Source organism: Bidens hawaiensis, unplaced genomic scaffold, assembly GCF_021521415.1.
Source record: "Bidens hawaiensis isolate Kalapana, Puna unplaced genomic scaffold, B.hawaiensis_p1.1 tig00022011_1, whole genome shotgun sequence".
Lineage (NCBI taxonomy): Eukaryota > Viridiplantae > Streptophyta > Magnoliopsida > Asterales > Asteraceae > Bidens > Bidens hawaiensis.
This window is the reverse complement of record NW_027493415.1, coordinates 110,018-129,476: the sequence shown is the minus strand read 5'-3', so window position 1 is coordinate 129,476 and position 19,459 is coordinate 110,018. Positions and strand designations below refer to the sequence as shown.

The 19,459-nt window shown below is 33.2% G+C and overlaps 2 protein-coding genes across 3 annotated transcripts; one reads left to right on the top strand and one right to left on the bottom strand.

Annotated features, from left to right (window-relative positions):
* Positions 1–622: 622 nt before the first annotated feature.
* Positions 623–1,372, bottom strand: LOC143564500 (protein PAM68, chloroplastic-like). Its single transcript, XM_077051759.1, has one exon. It carries the CDS (start codon positions 1,271–1,273, stop codon positions 698–700), a length of 576 nt encoding a protein of 191 aa, XP_076907874.1. The 5' UTR covers positions 1,274–1,372; the 3' UTR covers positions 623–697.
* A 9,781-nt stretch (positions 1,373–11,153) lies between these two features.
* LOC143564512 (L-arabinokinase-like) lies at positions 11,154–17,688 on the top strand. 2 transcript variants are annotated; one of them, XR_013140890.1, is made up of 30 exons: positions 11,154–11,261; positions 11,666–11,773; positions 11,871–11,939; positions 12,018–12,101; positions 12,191–12,267; positions 12,433–12,499; positions 12,637–12,694; positions 12,782–12,849; positions 12,916–12,978; positions 13,086–13,139; positions 13,361–13,460; positions 13,548–13,657; positions 13,946–14,065; positions 14,185–14,241; positions 14,327–14,499; positions 14,583–14,751; positions 14,837–14,920; positions 14,993–15,118; positions 15,196–15,326; positions 15,412–15,493; positions 15,569–15,656; positions 15,748–15,791; positions 15,870–15,965; positions 16,142–16,218; positions 16,318–16,518; positions 16,605–16,770; positions 16,852–16,923; positions 17,007–17,210; positions 17,314–17,514; positions 17,580–17,625. XR_013140890.1 is itself a non-coding variant. In XM_077051767.1 (29 exons), the coding sequence occupies exons 1-29, from the start codon at positions 11,154–11,156 to the stop codon at positions 17,437–17,439; spliced, it is 2,982 nt and encodes a 993-aa protein (XP_076907882.1). In that variant the 3' UTR covers positions 17,440–17,688. The 2 variants fall into 2 exon arrangements, 1 of the variants encoding a protein (XP_076907882.1); XM_077051767.1 differs by having other exon boundaries at positions 17,314–17,688.
* Positions 17,689–19,459: the final 1,771 nt, after the last annotated feature.

Below are 19,459 nucleotides of genomic sequence, written 5' to 3'. Positions count from 1 at the left end.
CTACGCATAGTCTAATAAATTGTAAATCTGTCTAGCAACCTAAACCTATTTTTCTAATGTATTATTAAGTTAAAAAATAATATTATATTTATGGAGCGATTTAGAATACCCAGCATTCATTTATTTGTTTCTTAAACAAGTAGCAAGCTTTGTTTAGGTTATCATCTCATAAGGTTATTAAGGGTGGACGTGGAACTCATAAAGGTAGCAAAATGAGTGGTGGGGGTTGGGCGAGTAGAGCTAGGTTGGCGCCCCTTTTGAAGCCCGTAGGAGTGCTAGGGTTGGAATTCGAGTTCTACAACTCGGAGATGAATGCAACTGATGTCAGGATGGATGGGGATGCGAGGTGCATAAATTTATTAGTTAGTAGGTTGAGCTAGGATTCACCAAGTCCAAATTGAGTTAAATTGAGTAGATTTAGCTGAAAAGGTGGCACAATATTATTAGTTGATTGATGGAATTGATGTGGGTTGTAATTGGTTTCTAGGTGGATGCATCGTTCACACTGTTGGTCCGCCTTTGTTGCGCTTCCACGGTTCCACCATAGACACATCCGCGGCCCTCCTTGCGTACTACAACTCACTCAATAGTGCATAATATTTACCAACAAACAAGAAAGCAAAATTTTCATAGTAGCCAAATATTCTCTATATTTAATATAGGGAAATAACTTGGAATATTATACAAAGGAAAAGGTTCAGAACCTCTTCCTTGAACCAGATGAACCCCAAAGAGATTGCCAAAAGACGGGCCAATTCTTTTGAGCCTCATTCCAACCCAAAAGAGAGCCTTCCCTCATAGGGTCCCAACTAGTGGACACTATCCCATAACTAACACCCAATAGAGCTGTCCCAAAGAACACAAATGACACTATGAAGGGCACCCAAGTGGGCACATCAATCTTCAACCCTACTTTCAGATAATAAAAGAAAGGAAAGAACAAGAGCCCCATAAACAATGGAATCCCAACTGAAAGCCCAATTCTACCCATCATCCTATTGGTCACAACCTCTGGAATCACACCTGCATCTCTCTCTATCTCTTCATCCTCCTCATCTTCATTGTTGAGTTTTGTTGGCTTCAGGGGCTTTTTGGTAATTTTCTTAGGGGGAGGTGGGCCGAAGCCTTTGGGTGAATTGAGTGATGCTGATATGGGTGAGGAGTGGAATCGGTGATTCCGGTGCAGTGATGGGCTTGGAATTGGAATTGGGAGTTTTGAGATCTTGGTTGGAGATGGTGAGAGATGGAATGAGTAGCAGGTGGTTGTTTCCATCACTGGTTTTGGGGGTTTGTTTTCAATGCATTATGTTTTGTGAAATGGTTGGTGGCGCGCCTTAGTGTTATGAGTTTTGGATTAGATGGCTTATCTTCTTAAGAGTTTATGAAATTACAGTAGTACCCTTATCCTATGAGAGCTAGTATAGGCCCAAGCCCACAATGTGTTAGGCCCAAATGCAATGGGCACAAGCCCACAAATGAATTGCAATCTTACTAATAGTAACTAATATTTTGATAATATGATCCACTGAATTTTCTAATAGTAATACAAAAGAAGAATATTTGTAAAGCACATTTATATGAATATCATCAATAGCAACTTCATGTATCATATTTACTTCTGTAAGAAGTCTTGGTGATTCAAGTAAGAATTCTATTTATTAAAACTGGATTAGACCTAAGCAAACAGCAAATTTTAAGAACAATAACTTTCATCACCTTCGGGAGACTAACAAGACTGCATCCGGATACTATTGCTTTACTCTGTGACCGATTCCTGGTAAAAAAGTATTCTTAAGTTAATGGCAAATAGGATCATAGACCTTTGAGACCAAATATGCAACCTAAAATCACAACTATTTATGGTTTGATTTCACATTTACAATGGTGTGTATGCAAATTAAGCACCAAGCATGCCATATGAGTATTTCCTAATTCCTTGGTGTTTGTTTTGACATTTGAGCGGTCTAAAAAAGGTAAATCTTTGTGTAATTAAGTTATGTAATAGCTGCTCACCTAGAAGAACCAGTTTGTTGCTTAAGAAAATCCATAGCGGCTCCTTAGAGAGTCGATGGCTTTATCCACAGATTGCATAAGTTCAGGGATGGTTGTTTTGCATACTGGAATTAACAAAACACAAACAGGCAAACCGCATTAATCTTTAACAAGTTGTGACAAAAAAAACATGCTTCTTGCATGTAAACTATAATTATACAAATTGGTGTATAGTTACGTCATAAAAGCATACCACGGTTAGTGTTGGCTTGTGTTTCTTTCATCATCTCCATATATGATACCTGAAAAAGGTTGGTTTGTCATACATAAAAAAGCTCAAAGTCGTGATGAAAATCGACCATTTACTGATGCATCAAAATTTAAAAATCACCTGCATTGTGTCATGAGTTTCACTTATTCGGTCATTCAGCTTCTTGAATTCTTTCTCAGCTTCATTCGTTGTTTCTTGACATGCTTGGTTTTGAATCTTGAAAAACAGTAAGAAGATAAGAGCTTATAGACAAAAACCAGTCGACCAGAAGCTTGAATTGAAGCAGGTAGAATGATTTACAATGTAATAACAAATTTCAACCAATCACTTACTAGAAGTTATTTGTATGGTGTAATGGCATGTATAGGTAACAAGATGCATTTCAGATATGTATAACATGATTAGCATTATTGAATAAGCCTAACAAAAGGAAAATGTGTTAGCATTATTGATAATGCATCAAATACAACATAATCTTTACTTGCACTAGACAAGGCCTCAACTAGTTGACTAGTTGTATACAATGAAGAAATAAAATTTGAAAAGATTACATTAGTAAGCCCTTTTTAGTTTACATTTCAAATAAAAATATATGATCCAAAGATATTAGTTAAGTTAGCACGGTGTCTAGTTGTTTGGAACTTTGGATGTTCAGTTACATAAATGAACTCTTTATTTGCAGCAGAACAAAAACAAGTTAGTGAAGATTTTAGGAGTGCCAACTGAAGGAAGAAGAAATTAGTCAATTACTATCTGTAGATGCATAAGAACACAATAAATGAAACTTCCACATCAAAATTCAAGACAAACACCTACAATCAGATATCATGTCTCCTAACCTAGTTTTAACTTTTAAACATACAAAATATACGCCACTCCTCGTAACATTATAGCACAGTTTGACTGTTTAGAGTATTGAATATCAAACCTGAAACCTGGTTACTTCATAATTCAAAATGTACATTGTTTAGCTACTTTCACAGATAGAAAATGTTGATTGCAGCGGCTTTCTATAACCTTATATACATATCAGTTTTCCTCTACAAGCAAGACTATCTAATCACTGTTAAGGTGCAGCAAAGTAGACACTTATAAGTCAAAAAACTGGACTCTAATTTTGACATAGGGAGTATCATAAGCCGAAATGTACAATTCAGCAACACAATTCATAAGACCTCACTTTTATCCTGTCTTTTTATGAGAATTACATCACTAAGCTGGTATAAGCTATTCCGAGGCTGATTATATATGATCACCGTATTAATAAGCAGCAATGAACTCAGCAGCCTAATATAAAACCTAGCTTTTATTAGGTCCATTTTCATGAGAGTCACATTACTAAACACAAATGCACAATTACGCTATTCCTAGAGTGATTATATCTGATCTCTATATTAATAAGCAGAAATGAACTCTTCAGCAACATAATTCATGAAACCGCACTTTTATTTTATCCTTTTTTACGAGAATTACAGTAACAGGCAAAAATAAGTGAATCTGAGGCTAATTATATATGATCTCAATATTAATAAGCAGAAATAAGCTATCCTGACTCCTGAGGCTAATTATGCATGATCTCGATATTAATAAAGAAAAATAAAATGTTCTAAGGCTAATTATACATGATCTCGATACTAATATGCAGAAATAAGACGTTCAAATACTAATTATATATGATCTCGATATTAATAAGCAGAAACAAGATGTTCCGAGGCTAATTATATGTTATCTCGATATTAATAAGCAGAGATAAGATGTTCTGAGGCTAATTATATACAATCTCAATATTAACAATTAACAATAAGATGTTTGAGGCTAATTATACATGATTTCAGTATTAATATAGTAATAGACCTTAAATCGTTTATGCAGGCGTGAATGAGAAGCTTCCATATCCTTAAGTATCTCCGAATGCGAGAAATCCACGTGGCGCTTAATCGAATCGACGTTATTAGTCGCCATTTCCTTCAGATCCGCAATTGTGTTAAGCGCCTTGCTCAGTGACGATACCGCAGGCGCAGGCGATACTCCGGTAGGCGTCTCCGCAGCTGATTTGTTGCCGGTCTTCTTCATCGGAGACGAGTAGGAGTTAGTGACGTCATTGAAGCAGGTGAAATTGAACTTGAACTTCGGCGGAGAATCGGTTGGTGAACGGTTTGGAATTGCCGCCGATGGCTTTCGCGTTGTTTTCCGGCCCATGGCTAACGAGTCACGAGAAACGGTTCTGGTTGAGTTGAACTGAACGGTTATGGTTGTAACTGATTTTAAAGGTGTGGTGATTAGTGTTTAAAATTTTGATTGTGTCTAGTGGCGGGTAATTGGTTGCGTGTTCAATTTGTTCACGAGTTAACAAAGTGTTTGGGGGATTATTTATTCGAAGTTGTGATTAGACAAATAACGAGATTTATTTAAACGAGTTTATCCTCAAAAATAATAATTATTAGATATTAGGCCCTTCCCGGTCTTCAAATTCATAATTACGCTAAAAAAAACACTATATTTTATCTGATATTTTCAATTAAATAATATTTTTTCATACTTTTATTGTTACATTTTCTCACTCCTTTACTTACAACCACTTTTAACTAATATTAAAAAATTACAAAGGGTAAACAGTAACTTTTTAAATTTACAGAAAGTTTTTTTCTCTCTCTTCAATCACAGCACCATAAACTACTTTTTATATTATAAAGTACCATTGAATATGGTGGATGTAACTTCTTGGAACATGTAATAGATATTATGTAAGACCAGTGTTAAGTATGGGGGCTTGGATGATTTGTTATTTAGTGAAAAAATTGTTAGTTATTTGAATATAACCACATATCTTTTGCGAAACTGGACAATATCTATTTCGTATACCTTAACTATAGCTAGCGTATGATAGTGGCAGCATGTATTTCAAACTCAAAAAAAACCTAAAATTTGAACTCAACCAATTTTAAGCAACGAATTCGAATTTAGGTTTCGGTTATTTGAATTGGATCCTTATCAAAACCGAATTCGAGCCTATGAATCAATTGACATACTAGATTACTTATTTATTAATTTCTATTTTTTTCATAAGTTGGGTGGATTCGAATCAGATCTAAATTTTTTTGGATTGGATGGGTTCGTATAACACTATAACTAATTTCGATTTAAAAAATGTCTAACCTGATATCGTGACAACCGTCTCCGCGTCTCAGTTAACACTAGGGATGGTAGTGAAACCCGAACCCGATGGGAAAACCCGACATAATTGGGACGGGTCTTACCCGTCCCATTAGGGTTTGGGACGGGTCTGGGATTAGTTTTTAAATTTTTCGCGGGTTTGGGACGGGTCTGGGATTTCTAATATACCCAATTACCCGACCCGATTACCCAATAATATGGACCTATTTACCCGATTATGTACCCGAAGTACCCAATAACTATATATCTATATACATATACATATAGGGTTAAGTTCAATGGAGAAATCATATTAGTGTGAGAAGTTGGAGAAATCCTTTGAACCAATCAGATTTTTTCTTTTTCTTTTCTCATTTAATTAAATGCATGGGCATATTAGTAAATTTCATAATTTCTTTTATATGGTAAGTATTAATGATTTTTTGAATTTTCAAATTATCATAACAATTATTTTATATCCTATATTTTTGTTAATTTAAAACTTAAATTATGACCGATTACTGAGTCGATTATGCCTATTTTTGCTTTGCGTAACATGCCATGATTCGACAACATAACGAATACATGATCAGGTTATTTATATAATATCAATTGCAATTTTGTGTCGCAATAGTTTCATATATCCCCTCTACACTTACCTACACGAGTTCATATTTATACGCCCTGCTTCATATAGTTTCATATAATATCAATTGCAATTTTGTGTCGCAAAAGTTTCATATAATATCAATTGCAATTTTGTGTCGCAATAGTTTCATATAATATCAATTGCAATTTTGCGGTGCGCACATATAATGTATATATGTGTGAACCCTTGGGTGGGCAAAAGTAAAATTGCACTAATTTTGACGTTATTTTACTAATCACGTGAAAATAACGTTAAAAGTGGCGGAAGGTTAATCAGGCATCATGTGGTGGCGTTGATAGCCGAAAGACAAGGGCACATGCACCAATCAGCCGGTGTCCCGATGATTGAGTGTTATGTGTCTTATGTCCAAGGCTTGATTCAAAACTACTATCGAGCCGGGGGTCTCACCGGAAGCAGCCTCTCTATCCCTATGGGATAGAGGTAAGGCTGTCTACATCTTACCCTCCTCAGACCCTACCATAGCATTGCTATTGGTGGGATATACTGAGTACGATGATGATGATGATGATTAGTAGAGAAACATGTCATTATACTTTTATACCACACACTTTACATCACATACCCTACACTGCACAATAACTTACTGACAACATACATTACCCTACATTGACCTCCACATGGTAACATCCATAGCATACATGGTTGGAAACACACAAGTCACCAGACTTTTTAATTTAGCCTACATGACCTACACACCTTCACACAGATGATATATTTTCACAAACTGAGACGATTTGTAAGAATCACATGAATACTTTTGTGGATTTGATGGATTATCTCTTAATTTGGAAGATATCGCGGGATAAAGGGATGAACATAATTGATATTACGAATCTTGTGCAGATTTGGAAGATGGAAAGTCAACGAGGGTTGGTTTATAACAAGCAAGTTTCCAAACAACCATTTTAGTTTCCTATTTTGATTGTATCACAAGATTACTATTGTACCATTTTCATTAAAAAAAAACTCTTAATAAAGCATAATTAATTACCAACATGTGAGAATTAATGTAGGCCTTTTATCAAAATATCTAATGTCTAGGATTCATTTATCCAATTTCTCACTCTAATTTCATTTTTCAACTGAACCGTCCCCTATACATACATACATATATATGTATATGTATATAAATGTAAATATAAAAATTAATATTTCTAATTTGTGTTAACTATTGTATTAATTTTTTTACATTCTAGTAATGTTTAAGACTATTAAAAGGATACTGTGTGTATATCAATAAGCAATCAATTAAAAAAAACATATTGACTAGTTGCATATTGTCAAAACCTGACGGGTATACCCGATGGGTATTTTTAATAAACTAACGGGTATACCCGAAACCCGTGGGTATACCCTAGACCCGATGGGTAATTACCCGATTGGTTTGGGACAGGTCTGGGATGGGGTTTTATAAATGGGTCCGGGTCTAGGAATACCTAGACCCGTCCCAGACCCAACCCATTGCCATCCCTAGTTAACACCATGCTAATGAAATTAAAGGCATACATTTATATGCCTCTCATATTTATCTTTATGTTTACTTTGCTTGTAATTTGTCCTAATTACTTGATAATAAGCAGGTTTTGGTCGTGATCACGAGTTGATTGTGAAGTCTCGTAACAACGCATACGTTTTTTTAGAACGACGATTTATTTTGTTTTTAAGTCACCGCACTCCCTAAACTGAAGAGTTCGTTACCCCACTCTGACAAGACTATGTTGATGTTTATATATTTTCCGTCCCAAAGAAAAAATAGCATTTAATAAATGTGCTTTACTAAGGGGGTGCTTGGGATTGCTTATTTTACCTCCTTAGCTTATAACTTTCAAAAAAAAATAATAATCATAAGATGCTTGACAGAATTAAAAGTTGTGAGAGGAATAAGTCATAAATATTACTTTTATAGCTTATGACTTATGAGAATAAAGTATAAGGCGATGGAAATAAGGAATCATAAACACCCCTTAACACTTAAATACCTATTATATTTATTAGTAAAGCAGTATCAAAATACGACATGTACTTTTTGTGATTTCAAATGAAAATAGACAGAGATGAATAAAATAACTAACTATATGTAGTTTTTAAGCAATTCAAATTAATAATTAAACTTTATGGTTTTTAAGTAATACTAGTTTTTATAACCCGTATGTTGTGACAGAGTTATTAAACTGTATCAAAAAAACATGTGTGGAAACGTTAAACCGTCCACACATGTTAGACATGGTAACTCACACGTGAAACATAAAACAAAAAAGTTCTTACGATACTCTAGGTGGTTTGGTGAAGTTTTATAAAAATAAAATGCATATTAATATAGAAATTTGTATTTACTTAAAATTGTCATATTTATTCTGAAAAGAAAGCGATTTTGTGAGAGAAAAAAGTATAGTATTATGTCATCAAATAAAAAGATTATACAAGAAAGAAGAAAATAATAAGAAAAGTGGGAACACTGTAGATAAAATGATCAATCAAAAGTATTAAAATTGAATGGTAAACTAGGTTAATAAACTGTGTATTATACAGGCTGAAAAATGATATAATTTCAATAAAAATATATTTACATATATGATACAAATTATAATTGAAATCAAGCATATAAAACAATTATAATTATTTAAAAAAATCCATAATGCCAAATAATTTTGTAAGGTATAACAATTTCTCATAAATTAAATTATATATTACAGTAATTATAATAGTGACAAAGGATTTAAAAGCTATTGACCTGTTTTGAACCGAATTAATTTTGCTAAAAAGCTATTGACCTGAACTAAATATGAGCGTGATCTGCCTTTTTAAATTAACATAAAAACTAAGATGGCATGAACAATAAATTTATCTTTGTTTATATATATAAACTTTCATATAACATTGTAGCCTTTGCATTTGTTTTTAAGAGTCATGTAAAACAAGATGTTGAATCTTACACACACATATAAAATAACCATGACCATCTTTTTGTTGAAATTAGTCAAGCTTGCTCACTCACATATAGAGAAACGATCTTAGTCACAACACCATGATTTATGTCGTTTACCGACTATGAGCGGATTGGTTTTGTCCATTATGGGTTAATCACAATTGTTAAAAAAATAAACTTTGAGATAACCATAAAAATAGTTTAAGGGCAAATTATTTGTGAAATATTATGAACTATTTGATAACAAACCGTATCATAAAACATACAATATATCAAATTGCTGTAACTTTTTTTCAACTTTGCTCCAATTTTTATGCCAAAATGTAGTCAACTTGTGCCAGACACTTTTGACCCATAAATCTGTAATATATTTGTTAAAAAAAATTAAACCAATTAATCAAGCTGTTAAAACCAGCCATTCTTTCCAAGGTAATAACTTAATTGAGTTAATTATAAATTGTTAATAATATAATTTTAAGAAAATAATAATTGGTTTAATTGAGGTAACTAATAAATATTAAATAATAATAAATGCATTAATTGTTATATCATGTAACATAAAAAATTATTAAATTGAATGAGTGGTAATTAAAAAATTAGTTAATCAGATGGAATATGTATAAATGAAAATTGATTAGTTGGCATTCTATGTGAATGGCATACTTGAAAGTCATGTAAAACATATATTGCTTTAATATATTAGTTAGGTTATGTTAGATTTGTGAGCGACATCAAATCTCCAAATTAATATATAGGTTAATTTGTTAAGCAATCCAATAATTGAATATTCATGATCTTTGCATTGTTTTAAATACTTACTAAATATAATAGGTAGTGGCATATTTAGAAAATATGTTAACATGCCACTAATATTAGGCAAATATTGTGTAACAATAATGGATAAACGACAATTATCCTAAATAAATGTTTAGCATTTGTTGATAGTTGAGAATTGAGATAAACATATTCAAGAGGTAGACACATGTCATTTCTAATGTCATTTCTAATGTTTCATACCGGTAGAAAGTTTAAATTTTTAATAGAGACTCAGGTTTAATTCATACAAATATATATATAATATTTTGGGGAGGACATACATGGGTGGCTCATTAAGGATATTGTGATTTATCCTAAGGACGTCTAGACTGAGTTTTACCCCTAGTGGGCCTTTGAATGGGTGGATTTCCTCGAAACTAGAGATAACCTGGAGGCACTTAAGGTCTCCGCTGTGTTGGGCCTTGCCCTTTACAATTGAGTCACATTATACAAACAATTCTTTATTTGTTGGCCTTTAAAAAAAAGTATCAGATACGCACCTACAATCATGATATTTTATTATTCGACATAACTAAATAAAAAGTATTAAAGCTATGATTTTAGTCTACTCTTCCTATCAACAAAAAACCATGACATGCTAGTTCTAAATTTTCAATATAAAGCAATATATTATTACCAAACATAATTAATAATTAATAAAAAGTATTAAAGTTATCATAGATGATTTTTTGTCTACTCTTAAGTCTTATCAACAAAAAAACATGGCATCCTAGTTCTAAATTCTCATTATAAAGCAATCTTGATATTTTATTAGCAGACATAATTAAATAAAAAGTATTAACGTCTTATCAACAAAAAAACAATGACATGTTCTAAATTCTCAAAATAAAGCAATTTTGATATTTTATTAGCAGACACAATTAAATAAAAAGGATTAAAGTTGATCATAGATGATTTTAGTCGACTCTTAAACCTTATCAACAAAAAACCATGACACGTTATTTCTAAGCTCTCAATCTAAAGCATACCGAACACTCAACCATCCAAGGGCAAAACATAACAATCAGCATATAGTTTAAGGACCAAAATCACACTTACCCCCATAAAACGAAACAGAATAGGATAAGTGCAGACTCAGACACACACCATCATTATGATGCAACTATATATGTATGTATATCTTTCAATTCAATTGATTTCTCCCAAGTTTGCGTCGTTTTCTCTCACCAAATCAATCCCACACTCATTTCTATAAAAACCCACCCCATTTTATCTGCTTTCCTCAATACATAATAATAATAATAATAATAATATCTACACGCGCATTGGTCCATCACTACTCAATAATAATAATTGATTAGATCATGAGGATTGACGACGGAGTTGACGAAGTATCAGCTTCCAGAAACCATTTAGTGTTCGCTTATTATGTTACTGGTCATGGATTCGGTCACGCCACACGTGTTGTTGAGGTCATTGATGGTTTCATTATATTCAATTTCGTTTTTAGTATATGCTTAATTCTAGGGTTTAATAGGCGCTTCTTTATGTGTAATTGAGATGATTAGGATTGAATAATTACTTCTTTTAGTTTGCATGTGCTTTTTGAGACTGGTTATTATTTGCTATTTTAAGAATTATAATTGTATTAATTATTATTACCAGTAATAATCAAATTTAATATTGTTTCCAGTAATTGAGGAACTAATTTTTACTTGAATTAGTTATTTTTGGCGCTAAAAAGTGGAAAATATAACCATAATCAATATATGTGGTCCAGCTCATCTATTGTTCTTTGATTTGACATATCTGCAATATATGATGAATTATGAAGTTTTTTTAGTGTTTATTTAATTAATTTTTAATTTTTGTGCAGGTTGTTCGCCACCTAATTCTTGCTGGTCATGATGTTCATGTGGTAACTGGTGCACCTGATTTTGTCTTCACTACCGAAATAGACTCGCCACGACTTTTTCTTCGGAAGGTGGATTTTGGAAATAGGCTAAGAAGTTATTTTATTATATATGGCTCTTGATTAATAATTTGTTGACTTTGTTTTGACTTGATTAAACTGTAATTAGCTAGTTTTGGACTGTGGTGCTGTTCAAGCAGATGCTTTAACAGTGGACCGACTCGCCTCGTTGGAAAAGGTGTTTTAAGTTTTGTAACATGAATTTTTTTTTCTTATGTTAATTTCTTATTGTTGTATGTCTTTTTTGTTAATACAGTATTCAGAGACGGCTGTTGCACCACGTGCTTCTATTTTGGCTACAGAAGTTAAGTGGCTGAATTCCATCAAGGCTGACTTAGTGGTAATTAATATTCTGTTTAAGTATTTGTTATTTTAAGTTAAGTTTTTTAAGTTGCTTATGTATTATATGGAAATTGTTATATGGAACAGGTGTCAGATGTTGTTGCAGTTGCATGTCGTGCAGCGGCTGATGCTGGTATACGATCGGTTTGTGTAACTAATTTCAGGTAATCGAAAATGTCTAAAATGCCCTTTTATAAGGACCAAATACATTTGATTTGTGGACCAATTTCAAGTAACCATTATTATTTTTTAATCGACAAAAATGAAAATTTTACTTTAACTTATCATTGCTCATGTTATCTGTTAAATTTTATGTTTTATCATTGCAGTTGGGACTTCATTTATGCAGAATATGTTATGGCTGCTGGATATCATCATAGGTCTATCGTTTGGCAGGTATTGTTCTTGATGATTTCTATCATCATTGTTTTCTTTTCTTGTAATGCTATATGACAAATAAGGTCTAGATTTATTTGTGAGTTATAATTCTCTGTGTTCTAACTCTGTCTCTAATTGTTTGATAATTAATACAGATAGCTGAGGACTATTCACATTGTGAATTCCTAATTCGGTTGCCTGGATACTGCCCAAGTCTGTTTCTTCTTACCGCACCCCCCTAATATCTTCTTTATGTTGTAACTTGCAAGTAATATTTTAATTGAAAACTTTTCTGTTTAGTGCCTGCTTTTAGGGACGTTATTGATGTACCTTTGGTTGTAAGGAGGCTGCACAAATCACGCAAGGAGGTTTGTAACAACATTTGTCTTTTCCATTATTATTTTAATCTTATTTTCTTTTATGATGCATTACAGGTGAGGAGTGAAATGGGGATCAGCGAGGATGTGAAGGTTGTTATACTCAATTTTGGTGGACAAGTAAGTTGATGATTTTAGTATTAAGATAGCGTTTGGTCAAAAATGTGCATAAGATCAATTATGGTATTTGTAGCCACAAGTAACATGAGACCTATGAAAATTTGCAGCCAGCTGGTTGGAAGTTAAAAGAGGAGTACTTGCCTCCTGGTTGGCTGTGCCTGGTATGTTCCCTTTTGAATATCTCTTAGATTCTGTCTACAAGTAACAATTTTGATCCATTTACTTATGAAATGGGTTGATATGTGTTCTGTTTCATCTCAAATGATTCAAATAAGAATAATTAGCTAAAAGTGAAAACCAGTCAAATGGATTGGAAGACTAGTTCTAGCTGTTGAATAAAGTATATCTGCTTCAGAAACACTAATTTGCATTTTTTTTTCAGGTTTGTGGGGCTTCTGAACAGGAACTTCCTCCCAACTTCATAAAGCTAGCGAAAGACGTGTATACCCCTGATGTAATGGCAGCATCAGATTGCATGCTTGGTTAGTCATGGAATTTCTATTTAACAGATTCTATTATAATGATGAAAAATCAAGATTGTGGCTCACCACTGTGTGTTTTTGTTTCAGGGAAAATTGGATATGGAACCGTTAGTGAAGCCTTGGCTTACAAGTTACCTTTTGTATTTGTGCGGAGAGATTATTTCAATGAAGAACCATTTTTGAGAAATATGCTTGAGGTAAATTTAGTATAGATATGGCAATATGTATGGGTAGTTTAGACTGGTTGGGTAAAGGGCCAGAAGGTTGGAATTCGGACCCGCGGAAACCTTTCGTCAAGTTTAAAAGTCTTTTTGTAAGCCGTTACTTTGTTAGTCAGGACTACAGAGACGGTATTATCACAATTAATAATAATAATAATAATCTATTATTTGATGAAAATTGATGTAGAACTCGAGGTGACTTTTAACCCATATGACTTGTTTCCCTTTTAGATAATTTTTTATTTAACATACTTCTTTTATCAGTATTATCAAGGTGGTGTTGAGATGATAAGGAGGGATTTACTCACGGGTCATTGGAGGCCGTATCTTGAACGTGCCACTAGTTTAAATCCTAGCTATGATGGTGGGGTCAATGGTGGTCAGGTATTTTCACTTAATTATTATTGCCCTTGTAATTATCATTATCTTTTATTAGACTTCCTGGATAAAATAAATTTAAGCATCATTTAATATATTCTTCAATATTTTGTTTTATTTTTCAGGTGGCAGCTCGTATTTTGCAAGACACGGCTAATGGAAAGAACTATGCATCAGATAAAGTAATTCACAGTTTCATGTTCTAGCCCGTGGCTAAAATCATATTGTTAATTTTATTAAATCTTGCTTTAATTTCTTAATATATAGCTTAGTGGGGCCCGAAGATTACGTGATGCTATAGTGTTAGGATATCAATTGCAAAGAGTTCCCGGAAGAGATATCAGCATCCCAGAATGGTACTCAAGTGCTGAAAGTGAATTTGGTCTACGCACGGGCTCACGTTCAGTTGATAATAATAATTCTAGCGTACTCGATAGTTCGTGAGTTTTTATTTTAATTGCGTAGTTTTGTTATTACATCCATAGTCTTTTATGAACATCAAATTGTTTATTTATTTGTTTAGAGATGCTGTGGAATTTGATATTCTTCATGGTGATGTCATGGGTCTTCCGGATACAATGAGCTTTTTAAGGAGTTTAGCTGAGTTAAATGTTGTTAATGATTCTGAAAAAAATACTGAAAAACATAATGTTAGAGAACGCAAGGCTGCTGCTGGTATCTTCAATTGGGAGGTTCTGTTTTCTTTTCTATCTTTAAATTAAACAAAATTTCCGTTTATTTTTAAAAAATATTTACCTCTATCCATTATTGATACAGGAAGATGTATATGTGGCACGAGCACCCGGAAGATTGGATGTTATTGGAGGAATTGCTGACTACTCTGGAAGTCTCGTTTTGCAGGTATTCACATAGTTCCACTTTTAGTTTGTTATTTTTCTATTTTATCTATGATGAAAATTAAATATGTTGCAGATGCCAATTAGAGAAGCTTGTCATGTTGCTGTGCAAAAAATCGAGCCTGGTAAGCAAAGGCTGTGGAAGCATGCACAGGCTCGGCAGAATGCTAAAGGACAAGGACCGACACCCGTGCTTCAAATTGTAAGCTTTTTTGAACATAATTTCTACTAATGGTGTATTTCATTATAAGTTTTGACTTTTTAAGTTGACTATATCAGGTGTCATATGGGTCAGAATTGAGCAACCGTGGGCCCACATTTGACATGGACATATCAGATTTCATGGACGGTGATCAGCCAATTTCATATGAAAAGGCCAAAAGTTACTTTGCCCGCGATCCGGCGCAAAAGTATTTCTTTTTCCATTTTTGTGTCTGATTTGTTTATGGAGCTTTATACTATTCACTAATAATGTTTCTTTTAACTCTTTTGCAGATGGGCTGCGTATGTTGCTGGCACGATTCTTGTTTTAATGAAAGAATTAGATATCCGATTCAAGAGCAGCATCAGCATGCTGGTATTTATTTTATATCACATGTCAATTTTAGAGTATAGTTTAAGGATGCCTTTTGATTTAATTTATTATAAACAGGTTTCTTCGGCTGTTCCAGAAGGCAAAGGTGTATCTTCTTCTGCCTCTGTGGAAGTAGCTAGCATGTCAGCTATAGCTGCTGCTCATGGTGATTGCATATTTATAACATCTTTATTTTCAAAGTTATACATATACACAGCTAAATATTGTGATTTTTAACACGTAATATGTGTTTGCAGGATTAAATATCAGTCCAAGACAACTTGCTTTGCTCTGCCAAAAGGTATAAATAATCATTTTTTATTGTCTTCTATACTAGTAGCCTAATTTTTAATATTTTCTGTTATTAATTTGTTCCCAGGTTGAAAACTCTGTTGTTGGAGCTCCATGTGGTGTGATGGATCAAATGGCTTCTGCATGTGGTGAAGCTAACAAGCTTCTTGCAATGGTTTGCCAGGTAATCTTGAGGGGGTGTTTGGATACATTGATAAACATATTCTTATTTTGATTATCAGATTATATAGAGATCAAATAATCTGCTTTGAATAGTCGGTTTCATACAAGTAGCACTAGTGTAATTTACCTATTTACCCATTTTATTAACCTAACTTTTTCATGTTGAATTTTGTGCAGCCTGCTGAGGTATTAGGGTTGGTGGACATTCCAAATCATGTACGGTTTTGGGGAATTGACTCGGGTTTAAGACACAGGTTTTGATTTAGTCTTCCTTAAACAATAAACAATATACAAGTTATGAATCGAAACTGTCACTTATACTTGCTAATTATTAACTTATTGCCAACCTGCAGTATCGGGGGTGCTGACTATGGATCGGTGAGAATAGGAGCCTTTATGGGTAGAAAAATGATTAAATCCACCGCATCTGCCATGTCATCTGAATCATATTCAAATGGAAATGGGAATAATCTTGACGAGTCGGAAGAATATGGGATCGAATTGCTACATAACGAGGCTTCTTTAGATTATCTATGCAATCTCACTCCTCACAGGTACTTAAAACAATTATATATATTTTTCATAAATTAACATTTCATGGCGGATTTCATTGTTTTGTACTTTTGTTCATATCCTTCAGATTTGAAGCTATATATTCCAAGAATCTTCCGGATACAATGACCGGTGAAGCATTTTTGAGCAAATATGATCACCACAATGATCCAGTAACAGTGATCGATAAGAAACGTGCATATGGAGTTAAAGCAGCTTCCCGACATCCTATATATGAGAATTTCCGCGTAAAGGTACATATTTTCTTTCAAAAAATAATTAAATAAATATTTAAAGTTTCTTAAATCATCATACTGAAAGCATCTACTATGCAGGCGTTTAAAGCTCTTCTAACATCTGCTTCATCAGAAGAACAACTCACAGCTCTCGGGGAACTGATGTATCAGGTACTTAGTAACCTTAGAAAGTATTTTCGCTCAAGGGAACATTTTTTAGTTGATGCGGTTTGTTTGTTTGTTTCTTTGTACAGTGTCACTACAGCTATAGTGATTGCGGGTTAGGGTCAGATGGGACAGATAGACTTGTTCAATTGGTTCAAGAAATGCAGCACAACAAATCGTCTGTTTCAGGAGATGGCACGTTATACGGGGCAAAAATCACGGGTGGCGGGTCTGGTGGGACCATTTGTGTGATTGGTAGGAATTGTCTTAAAAGCAGTGAACAAATTCTTCAGGTACTTGATAACATTATAGTGAACTATAAAACAGGTTATATATTAGATTATCTTTTATATCAAAATATGGATAAAAATAAACACAATCACAAAAATTTTGCAGATTCAGCAAAGATACAGAAACGCAACGGGTTACATGCCGTTTCTGTTTGAAGGTTCATCACCGGGTGCGGGAAAGTTTGGTCATCTGAGAATTCGTCGGCGGCGTCAGGTCCCCAAGCAAGATTAGTTCATTTTTATTTTATTATATGAAAAATAAGGGTACTGTCACGAGTAAAGAAAGTACTTTGTTGTTATTGAAAAAGTACCATTAAGGATAAGATCATGATATGGAAGCTTTACTTGTACGTTAAGTGCTAAGGAAAGAAGTTTGGTTATACTTGTTTAGTTTGGTAATATGTTCATGCACCAAGACATCTAGTCTTACGTGCATAAATACAACTATATTCAAGATATAAATACACGAATTACGCCGTATGGCATGCCAAACAGTGGCTAGCGTATGACTATGCTAAAGATAGTTATCCTTTTTTTGCTATTCTCTTTTTGAGTAAAGCCACTCACACAAATATAAGCATGTTTTTCATGTTCAAGCTGGGTGGATAGCACATATTACATGTTTCAAGAATTGCACAAATCTGTGTTTAAAATCAAACATGTTCTAAGAATTAGCAAGTAAAACTATCAATTTAATCATCGTGGTGTCAACACTCTTTCCTTCAGAATTTTAAAAAACTGTTCACTTTCCTTCAGATTTTTAAAATGATTTGAGAGTAAAATTTAGTTCTCATCGAAACTTTTTCAGTATATTCATATTATTTCGTATCATTGTTAGTATATTTTTACTATATATTATTTTTAAGAAAGCAAGACTTTATGTCCAATCAATAATATACTCTATATAATTTTAAATTCCACAATATATTTATAACATTTCTAGTATCTATTATTATATTTTCTTGCTGGTGCATAGAAAGTTACATGTTGAGAAATATAAAAAAAAATAGAAAAATAATTACACACGAAACAATATTGAATATAATATGTTCATTTGCTATATTCCTCAACATTGAACAATTATCTTACGTGTTGTGGGGCTGCTCCTTTCATCTTAAACATTGTCCTGAAACTATATTATTTCGCCATTGCTATTAAATTTTACCCTTACGTCTTAACTATTCTAAACTACTCTAAGTGGTGGTGCCACTTCTTTTAATCATCCTTATTTATTTATATTTTTAATCAAGTAAAACACTCCTTTTATTCACCCTTATTTATTTATTTTTTAATCAAATAAAAATACAATTTCTAAATTCCAACGCAACACAAAAATAGTAGAATATCTTTTTTATATTTTTTTTATGTCAATTTATATTTCACCCAGGAATGTTTTCAGGGAGGTAAACTTATTATTATTATAGAAAAGCTCTCTTGAATTATGTTTCACACCTGAGACCTTAAGATATTAAGCCTTAGTCATCACCCCAATGACGTGTTTCCCTATTGCTGCTCATCTCCCTCCTCACATAATGATGCTTGAAGTCGGTTGTTATAGATATGGCGGTGAGTATAGGCAAGGTTGGATGGCCTAATGATACATTTAAATGGGAAAATTCTCAAAATAACCACTTTGACCCACTTATTTTCAATTTTAGCCATCTCTTTTCCAAAATCCTCAAAATAGTCAACGAAACCATCACCGTGGACGCTTTAAGATTGCCAACCGATCTTACCAACTGTCATCCGGTTTTGTCGGATCGACGGAATACGAGCAAGATCCGACATTCAATAAAGCCTTGTCCTGACTTGATTTTGAATAAAATTTATATCGGCACGCAGATAAAAGTAAGCTCGTCTCAATGATATATTCAAAATTTTATAAAACTTTATATATTAAAAGTTATAAAAGAAAAACTAAATAAGAGTAAAATTAATTATAATAATTAAATATTAACAAAAACAAAATCTCAAAGTTCTCGGATTCCAAGAAAAAAGATAGATTTCAAAAAGACAGAAATTTTTCAAAAGTCGTCGGCTACAATAGTTTTTATCTGAAAGTTGTCTGAGCCGACAGAGTTAGTTCAAAAATTGTCGAAAATGGATTTGGTTGAAAACTCGTTCTTAGAACTTGGTTCAAAAGTTTTGGAGGGGTCTGTTTTTGAGAATATAATATTTTGAGACTTTTCCCAATATTTGGGATATCTGTTGACTTGTTGGTTACTTGTCACTACTGAGCTGTAACGGGCCAA